Here is a 10,146-nt window from a genome sequence, read left to right as displayed (position 1 = left end):
CGGAGGTGATTCAAGCACCTACATTGAACACCTTCAAGAGTAAATTGGATGCTTATCTTGCTGGGATCCTATGACCCCATCTGACTTCTTGTCCTTTGGGCGGGAGGCTAAACTTGATCATCTTCCAAGGTCCCTTCTAGCCCAAATGTCTATGAAATCTTGCCAGCTTTTTATGCAATTAATACATTTTCTTACTAATGGGAGTTTAATAGTTCTGTATACAAAATATTCAGTTAAAGTTATGTATAATACACAAAAATGAAAACAATTATTTTAATTAAACTAAATGCTTAAAGCCTCATTAAATCTTTGATTGGTTTTGGACATCATGTAAGTCTCTAACTAGCCTCTAAAATTGCTTCTAGGTTCATAGCAAGTATTCCATTTGGTAATGAGTGTTTATGGCTGAAATTGGAAAAAAAATTAAATGGCTAAAAACACAGGTTTATAGCAGAAACACACTGCAAGAGTCTCTTTGCTTAATAAACTGTTAAAAATGGAATTAAGTTAAGATCATTCCTGACTGCTGAGGAAATGCTAAGCCCACTTCTCTATAAAATCAGCTTACTTGAAGGTCTTTCTCTGACTTAAAATGAACAAGGAATTCATCACTTCCTGAAAAGTAAGCGGTAATTCTGTGGGGTTTGTGGTTTTTCTTTTTTACTTAGATTTCATCACTTAACTATAAAGCTGTCAAGGAAAAAAAAGGTGGTTTAGGCTGTTTGCTCTGTAAATGCCAACTGTGTATTGTTGACTAGCTAGGGAGTTGAGGCAAGATGCAAGGCACTTAAAAATAGTATTGCGCTAGTATATCTGGTTGTGATCTCATTTATCTAGCACTGAATTACTCATGACTTATTTATTCTCCTTCATAACAAGTGAATTACTTTATTCTGTGAGCATTTGGCAGATTCTTTCTCCTTTAGAACCAAATTATGCTATAATACAACAGTGTGCAAGTAACGTCTTGAATTGAAGATACGTAATCTAAAACTAGTGACAGGCAGACGTAAGACACATGTTAATTACAGCTGCTCACCTTAAAGTCATTTCATGATTCACATTGCCCTGCGTACTAAGAGTCTGACTTCTCTATAGTTCTAGTCATTCCACATAATGTATTTCTATAAAATGTGTGGTTTTGGAACTCAACCATAAACACTGGCAATGGAAGAAAATTTTATATTCTATATTTATCTTCATGATAAGCCTTTCAGTGTTCCCTGCTGGCATCCTCTCTTCTGACCTAGAAAAATCCCTGTTCCTTGCTGCCTTACAATGCGCAGCTTCTTTTAAGTAAACATTGGTGGTATTATGCCTAATTTTAGTATTATGCCTATTGGCAGTGACTATGAAATGTGTGCTCTCCACCATGTGATGTAACAAACTGTTTGTTTGCTTAGGAAACAGAATGTGAATAAAAACTATTCTAGAAGGAAAAACAATGGTTTTACAAGGTCTGGAAAAACTGCACCACAGGCTTATGTATGTGTGTATATAAAGTACACAGATTTCTATCATCTGCATACTGGCTTGTGCTGCAGGAAGTGGGGGACTAGCAAGTCTTCCCTCAGTAGGAAGGGCAGATGGCATAGTGCATCTGAGAGAGGACATATCTGGAACTTCCTGACATGCTGGGAAAGTGGGCTTATACTACCACCTTTGTGGCAGGTTCCCCTCTGAGAGCCATTGTATTGGGTACTATGGACTTGGATGGGATTAACCTAAACTCCTCCCCCAGCTGTCTTTTGCTTCCAAGAGTATTTGTGCACAGCAAGATATACCTAGTTTCTTTGTAGTAGCGTTTGATGCAGTTCGGGAGGTTTCTTGTGCTTCTCCATTCTCAGGGTCCCTGCACAAAAACTGATAACAGTTAGGCCCAAAATATCCCACCTGTAGTTGCAGTAAGAGAATGGTTTCCCAGCCAAAACTATTCTTTGGCAAGACAGGTAGATTTATTAATTCAGTTTTAAACTCATTTATTGTTTTGTGTTTGTAGTTGCTGAAGATCCTGCAAAATCACTTACTGACTCATCTTCTGGATTTGGGCATTCTTCACCGCCACTACAGCCACCTCTAACAAACTGTGTATCGACTGAAAATAGATTTCATTCTCTGCCTTTTAGCCTGACAAAAGCATCCGCCACTAATGGCACTATTGGACATAGTCCTCTCTCTTTATCTGTCCAGTCAGTTATTGGGGATGTGAACACTGTTGCCAGCCAGGAGAGTCCGTCATCGGCAGTGCCTGTCAGTAACTCGCACGGCCTTGAAGCAGGTTCGCTGGCTGAGGTAAAGGAGAATCCTCCCTTCTATGGAGTAATTCGCTGGATTGGTCAACCACCAGGGGTTAATGAAGTTTTAGCTGGACTGGAACTGGTAAATAATAAAACCTTTAAACTTGTTTTCTACCTTTTTTGCTGTTTTGTTTTGTAACATGGAAGAGTTTTGTAGTTAAGAAATAGATTACTGAACAAAAAAGCCAATCTGTGGGGCTCCCTGAAATGTATCTATCCATTTACAGCAGTGGAGCCAGGCTTTTTGGTAGGCATACCACAAATCAAGACCGCACTTTTTCCTGAATACCATCCTGATCTCCTTCCCCTGCCCGATCTGTTGCTCAGTGTTCTGCTCTGTGCAACCTGTTCAGTCTGTTGCTTTGCTTCTTGGCACATGCTGCTGTTTCCTGGTCCCTTCCTCATCTGCTACATGTCATGCAGACTGCCCATGGCACTTGGGCCATATGTGCTGCGTGTTGGCTACCTCTGGATTACAGCATAGTTAAAACTGTGCTGCTGGCCTCGGCTCCCCCACTTGCTGTCCAGTCCTTGGCGCGGCTTCGGAATCATGGCAGCGCTCCTCCATGCTTGGAGCACTCTGATTGGCTGTTTCCATTAGCCAATCAAAGTGCAAGTAAAGTGTTACCGACAGACAGACAGACAGACGTAGGCTTTTATAATATTAGAATGTAGAATGCTAGCAGACTGAACGCTTCTGTACATTCTAGTGCTAGTAATAACATTCCTGAGATTGCAAGACTTCAACTTAATTTGCCATATTTACTCAAATCTAAGACATGGTTCCCCCCCACCACTTAAGATATGGGGCAGGGAGCCCCTAGTCTTAAAATTATGTGCAGGCAGGCAGGGACAAGCGGTGGCTGTGGCTCAAGAACCAGCTCTTACCTGGGGTTAGGGCCATAGCTGGATCCTGCTCCCCACCACCACCTCTGTCCCCTGCCATTTCCCCTCTGCTCCCCTGCCTGCCCCTTTTCCTTCCCCCAGTTTACCTTTTCACCACACTGCCAGGCTCCACCCACACGCAACTTGGAGTACTAAGCACAGCCTGTAGCAGTGGTGTGCAACTTGCATGGCTGCTACCTTGGCTGGGCTGAGCTGGGGCCATGCTCAGTGCCCCAGGCTAAAATGGGGATAGAGGCTGTTGGCGTGAAGCAAGGGTAAAACGGGGTGGGGAAGAAGTGGCATGGGGGCAGACCACAAGCAGAGGCAAGCTGCTTAACCTCCACACTACCTTCTCTCCACTGCCTGCCCCCCCTGTAGCGATGGGGGCAGGGAGAGGTGACTTTAAGACTCTGAAACTTTTATTATTCCTTTTGTGTGCATACCATTATGGTAGTTTGTTGTAGATTATACACGTGCTGTCTGTTTAAAATGGGGTTGTGTATATAGTGTTTCCCCTTATTCAAATGTCAAGTTTTATTTATTTTGGATGGAATAAACATGTTACCAAAACTAGTGTAGTTTACATAACTATAAAGCTATAAATTGGAGGATGCTGATATCATAATTAATGTAAATAAATACAAATTGCTGCTTAACTGAAGCTTTAACTGAATTGCATTCCAAGTAAACTTTTATATACTAGGAAAGTTTTTATAGAGTTGATTGTAAGGTGGAAAGTTTGTTGGACATCTCACTCCAGAATCTTAGAAATGGCAATTTTTAGAGCTGTTTTTCCCTTTAACCGATAGTGCTTATGAAAAGTTTAAACCCTTTCATGTGTGGGGTTTTTTGTTTTGTTTTTTAGGAAGATGAATGCGCAGGCTGTACAGATGGCACATTTAAGGGAACACGATACTTCACCTGTGCCCCAAAGAAGGCTCTTTTTGTTAAACTTAAGAGCTGCAGGCCAGATTCTAGGTTTGCATCTCTGCAACCTGTTTCCAACCAGATTGAACGCTGCAATTCTCTAGGTATTAAATATAGTCTTCTTAATAATTTACAATGTGTTATTGACATGGTTTCTGGTTTCAGTCAGATTGCACAGATTTTTTTTTTTAATGCTAATATTGGCCATTTTGTTTAGCAAATGGTGGACCGTAATATGCAGAATACAGTTGTAACATTTCTCTGAATTATTTTTTCAGAAACTTTAAAGTGAGAAAATATGCTTATTAATTTAAAGAAGTCTGAGCCCTTTTTCACTACTGCAGTCTGAAAGATTGTATAATGGTGATGCTTAGTGTGTGTCTCATGCAGTGTACTTACACTTGGAATTATTGAGGATTTATTTAACCATTTAAAATGGGGGATGTTTTCCCGGCCAACGTTAATATCCTTGTGTCGTTGGATTCGGACTGCTTTGGTATCTGATGCTGAGCCTGAGCCTCTCCATCCTTAAATATTTAGGCTTCCCCATTATGCTATCTTGTATTAGATGCATTTGGCAAAGGGAAATTAAGCTTCTGAACATTCATACCAAAAGACTGTGGAAACGGAATATGTAAAATAAATAAATAAACAATTAATTAAAAACAAGGAGAAACTCAGTGATTTGCATTGGGTGAAAACTCCGTTTCAGTGCAGTAGGCCTCCTAACCTAGCAGCCTGGTTTAAGGACTGTGTACCATCTACATTGGATTGTTTCCCCTAATCAAAGCAGATTCCACAATGAATGCTATTCTAGGATTAGAAAGGACTGTGGTATTTTTTCACTTGAAGAAATGATTTGGTTACTAAACACTTGTTAGGAAAATCTCAGTGGAGGTAGTATTTGAGGTTCCTGAGTGACTTTTTGAAAAAAAAAAATTTCAGCCTTTGGAGGATACTTAAGTGAAGTGGTGGAAGAAAACACTCCCCCAAAAATGGAAAAAGAAGGCTTAGAGACAATGATTGGAAAGAAGAAAGGGATTCAGGGTCATTACAACTCCTGTTACTTGGATTCCACCTTATTCTGGTATGTATATATTTTGTGCATCCTATAATGTTGAATGAGTGGGAGGAATGTTACAAACATAGTATGTCTTGCTTTGTTGCTGAGTGACCTGGTATGTCACCTGTTCATTTTAAATGAGTGGAACTCACTTGGATCAGATTGGTGTCTGAGTGTGTATTGTGTTATATTCACTGATGGGGATAAATAACTTCTTAATCTGAATCCTTTTACTAGTAGCCAGTCAGTACTGTGTTTATGTATATATGCTCTCTTTTATTCTCTGTTCTTACCTTTCTTGTTTACTGCTTTACTTACTCCTTCTGCCTTTATTGGTTTGTCCTGTTGCTCAATTATGGTACGTTTCCCAGCTATGCAAGTTTGTCCATTTTGCAGAACGAAAGTAACTTTTTCTTTTCTTTTCCAGCTTATTTTCTTTTAGCTCAGTTTTGGATACTGTGTTACTTAGACCTAAAGAAAAGAATGATGTAGAGTATTATAGTGAAACTCAAGAGCTACTGAGGACAGAGATTGTAAATCCTCTTAGGATGTAAGTAGAAGCATAGAAATAGTATCAAAACTAACCAATGATTTTCTTTTTTCAGGTCTAAATTTCATGATAAACATAACTGCTTACATCAGGGATTGGCACTTGTTTTTGGGCAGGGTGCCAAAAATACCAGCAGCCTTGACTTGTAAGATATTGGCATGCCAGGGGAAGATGGTGAGGGGGAGCCATGAGGGCCTGATCCTGGTTGTGGGAGTGCAGCCTTGGCCCCTTCCCTACCGTCTGCCCCAAGGCATGCGTGCCAAGCAAAATGCCTTCTCTTGCCATGCTCTGGCACCTGTAGTGAGGGTTACCTACTCCTGACATATGTGATGTATCAGAGGAGTTAAATGAAAATACCATTACTACTTGAGTATTTGTAAAACTAGAAATAGTACTTGTAATTTTTAATCTATTTGGTGTAACAAAACATGTAAGAGCACATTTTAGCAGTGCTTTCATTTCTTCACATGGCAACAAGCATGCTTCTCTTGCTGTAGTAAAACCATGCGTAAACACAGAAGTGACAGTAGACATTGTGGCTAGGAACAGAAATTCTGCAAACTGGTGTAAGTGATTGGAAACCGGTTCGGATCTATAACCAACAGAAGTTCAGTGCACATAAATTGCTTTCCAAATGCCCAAAACTGGTTTAAGATAAACCTCGGTGGATGTATTATCAAACTTAACTGATTTAGGTTAAATCAGTTTATTGAACTTCTGTCCCAGATCCCCTCCAGATTCAAGTTAACTTGCAGTCCCCCAGCATCCCATGATGCTTTGCACCTCCCCTGCAACCCCATTCCCCTTTGCATGATGGGTGGGGCTAGCTTTGGCCCAAACTGTCTGCTCCAGTCAAGCAGGGAGCTGTGCTCTAGTGACCCCTGGCTTCTGCAAGGATATGGCTGCATTTCTAGAATCAAAAGTGAATGTGTGTTTATTTGCTTATCATTTCAGTCTATGCAGCTTACGCTAACCTGTGAAGAAGACTGAATTGATTCAGGCTTGGGATTTTTGGTTGTCTGTGCTTAGCTCATTGGTGACCTGAGCATAAGCACATAGGGTTAACAAAACCTAGTATCTTGAGACTTGTGATATGAATAAGAGTTGTATCTGAGTTTGCACCCCACCTATGCAGCATTTCATAATTCATCCCTGTCAAGTTTCAAGTCTTCCATTCACCTTCTCACAAGATGTAAAGTGGAGGGAAAACGGGCAGACCTAAATGACCAAAGCTTCAGCTACCTATTGGTATCAGCCACTGATGGCTTATTACCTTTTCCCAGATGTCAGACTGTCTCTCTAATTAGAACAGCTTCTGCAGTGGTATCTGCTGTTGTCATGATGTTCTGTGGCATATTGGAACGTCAATAATTATGGAGGCATTTGCAATTTTAAATTGAAAACCGTTTTAAAACTGACTTTTATGTATAAGTGTCATTTGGAAAAAATGGGGAATGCTATAATGGTAAGTTTCATGTTTTCACATTACTTGAAACGGTCACAGAAATTGTAATGCACTGCAGAATTCAGCGGTGCTGTGCCCCAAAATATAGGAGGCCAAACCAGAGAAGAATGAGGGTCTTGACAATTAGGTTTGAGAGAGGGGAATACCAGATACTATGTAGGAGTCAGTAAACAAAAGTTGTGAGAAAAATGTCTGTGTTCAAGCCTTTGGGTATTAATGTGAAGGATTAGCTAATTATTCATTACACCAATTCCTTTCTTTAGATATGGGTATGTGTGTGCCACTAAAATAATGAAACTGAGGAAAATATTGGAAAAAGTTGAGGCTGCATCAGGATTTACTTCTGAGGAAAAAGGTAAGTCATTTTTTTCCACATATGTGGGGAGGCATTTCACTAAGAAGGGATTGACATAACATAAAATACAATTAAATATAGGTTAAGTTATATAAATAACTGTTTGTAGTTTCAAAGCTTTGATTTGGGGTAGGTAACTGAAAAATTCACAGGTACTGGCACTGGTCACTTGTGAATGAGGAAACCTAAATTAACAGTTTTTTCTAGTAGCAGTCTCTCCACTTCATAACCGCAGGTAAAGGAGAAAACTGAAACTCCCTTGCAGGAGGGTGATTCTCACAAACAAAGACTGTGAACAAAGCTGGGAGTGTTGACCTTAGGAAGGCCATTATGTTCCTATGGAATGACCTTCAGGAGCTTGTTCATAAGGCTTATATTCTGCACTCACATTTTCCCCTAAGAACTACTCGTATGGTGCCCCTAGAGAAGCTCAACTATACATTTAATTACATAAATACATTTTATAATTAAGTATATGTAAAAATAAAACCCAGGTGACTTTTTTTACCAAGATCTGATACACAGTCACTTAGTTCTTGGACAATTATACCTTTTTCTTTTTGCGTAAGCTCAGGGCTGCTATAAAGTGGCAGTCTGTTCTACTACAAATGGAAAGGAAACAGCTCTTCCCTTCCTTTGGTATTGACTTCTGTCACTTTTCCCCTTGGGGCCTACTCACTATTAAATTGGTGGCTTAACTTCCAATTTAGACAAACCTCACTTCTACTACGGTACACATCCTTGTATAGATTAGCAGATACTGTATTATTTTTTGTTCCCCCTTTTCTCTTACATTTCCCTACTTCATGTGCTGGCAGAAGTTTTTTCCTCAAGGGAAAATTTTAGAGTCAAATGACTCCCTTTGAAGTGGGATATCACTTAATGTTCATCTGGCAGTTGAGATAATTTGATGATAATTCTATTGTGCTACAGAAATTTATGGAATTAACTTAAATTCCCTTTAGAATAAAATTCCCTAGTTTATTTAAGAACTCTGTCTGGGAGATTTTTATCTGCTTTAACTTGCTAACATGACTTTATTTTTGCACAGATCCAGAAGAATTCTTGAATATTTTGTTTCATCATATTTTAAGAGTAGAACCACTGTTAAAAATCAGGTAAAATGCCCATTTTGTCTAAGCAATAAAGATTTACATGTTGAATTCTTGCAGCTAAATTTTTTCTGTACTAATGCTAGGGCAGTGCCAGGGGCTGAAGAGAGGGTTGTTACTTCTGTTGAGGAGCTTCCCTCCCATGGTTTAATGTATACTTTGTGTAATCTCAGCAAGACTTGATGACCACATTGGTCTTGCTTCCTGCTACCACTGACATGCTCCTAGAAGCCAGAAGGACCTGTGTTTTCTTGGGGTCACTGAAGTGGTCCCCTCAACTATTATTCATTTATTATGCCTGCCCTATGCCCTGCCTGTACTGGCATAGCTAGCACCACAGTGTATTTCTAAACCTGGCTATAGTTTGGGGATCCTGCAGAGCCTGCAGAAGCGGTTTGTAAGCAGTGGAAATTGAGTTTCAGGAGAAAAATTCAAAAGCCTATGCCTTAAGGGACAGCAAGGTTTGGATTTCTTATTTCTTGCAAAAATACATGCATTCAGGGTTTGTAAAATTGTAGGGCCTAATTATTTTTTGTGAATGTTGTTTTTTATATAGCAGAGAGAGAATTCTGAAAATCATCTTGAAGTTTCTTCTTCATTCGTCCTTTAGAAATAGCACAGTGGGGGTCCATTTTGCCCCAAACCTTGTTTTGGAAAGGCGTCATCACTTACATATGCAAAGATTTACAGGTTTAGTGGGATATAGGAGCTGTTGTGCAGAGGGGCTAAAGCTTCTATACAGCAACCTAGCCTAGCTTCATGTAGCTCTTTGCTTAGAAAATTTCATTAGGCAGGAGAATTTTTCAATAGTTGCTTTCACTGGGAACTCCTCTTCTTACAGGAACTGCAATAAATCCTGAGTTGCCTTGCAACTTTGGGGTTGAGATAACGAAGGGCATTATATTGCAGCCTGCAATGTAGTGTGGCAGTATCTCAGTCAGTTTTACAAAGTTGCTAACTGCAGCAGCATGGAGATCAGTGTGGGGTAATTTGTCCTGCTTCTCAAACGGGGCAAACTGCTAACTCTGGTATCCATATTATCTACTGTTGATGTTCCTTAAATATACTATAGCCTTCTCCTGTGGGGCTTCCAGAGAGAAAAATTTTCTAAGGCTTGAGGGGTGGGAGATGAGGAGGCACACTGTGGAGCAGGAGATTTGTTCTTTCCTGCTTCTGATCTGCTTGAGATTCCCTGGTCTTTTATCAGCCTTTTGCTGAAAGGAGCTAAGGAAATATTTAATACTTTATAGAAAATGCTTTTAGAAAATAGTGGCAGATCCTGGTCAACACACAGATGCTGTGGCCACCACTCTAGGTCTGAGTTCAAAAAAGGCTAAAGTTGGAATGAGCAGCTTTTATTTTGCATTCTGGGGTTGAGAGATTAATGACAACGTGGCACTTGGAGAGCTTGACAATCACATTGCTCAACTGTAATGAAGCAGCTCCATCTTTAACTTCTTTCCTCTGATGTCTGTGGGACTGGGGACTAAGT

General features: G+C 40.0%; 1 protein-coding gene across 3 annotated transcripts in view; it reads left to right on the top strand.

The window, feature by feature from the left end:
- CYLD (CYLD lysine 63 deubiquitinase) overlaps positions 1 to 10,146 on the top strand; it is a 33,032-nt gene that overhangs the window by 13,627 nt on the left and 9,259 nt on the right. For all 3 annotated transcript variants that reach the window (XM_019535739.1, XM_019535737.1, XM_019535736.1), the window contains exons 7-12: positions 2,000 to 2,379; positions 4,048 to 4,213; positions 5,055 to 5,196; positions 5,600 to 5,722; positions 7,451 to 7,542; positions 8,594 to 8,660. In XM_019535739.1, the coding sequence (XP_019391284.1) occupies positions 2,000 to 2,379; positions 4,048 to 4,213; positions 5,055 to 5,196; positions 5,600 to 5,722; positions 7,451 to 7,542; positions 8,594 to 8,660 (970 nt within the window). The remainder of the gene's footprint in view (positions 1 to 1,999; positions 2,380 to 4,047; positions 4,214 to 5,054; positions 5,197 to 5,599; positions 5,723 to 7,450; positions 7,543 to 8,593; positions 8,661 to 10,146) is intronic.

Source organism: Crocodylus porosus, unplaced genomic scaffold (genome assembly GCF_001723895.1).
Source record: "Crocodylus porosus isolate Cpor-Errol unplaced genomic scaffold, CroPor_comp1, whole genome shotgun sequence".
In the NCBI taxonomy this organism is placed as follows: Eukaryota; Metazoa; Chordata; order Crocodylia; family Crocodylidae; genus Crocodylus; species Crocodylus porosus.
The sequence above is the reverse complement of the archived record's forward strand: the minus strand, read 5'-3'. Positions and strand labels throughout refer to the sequence as shown.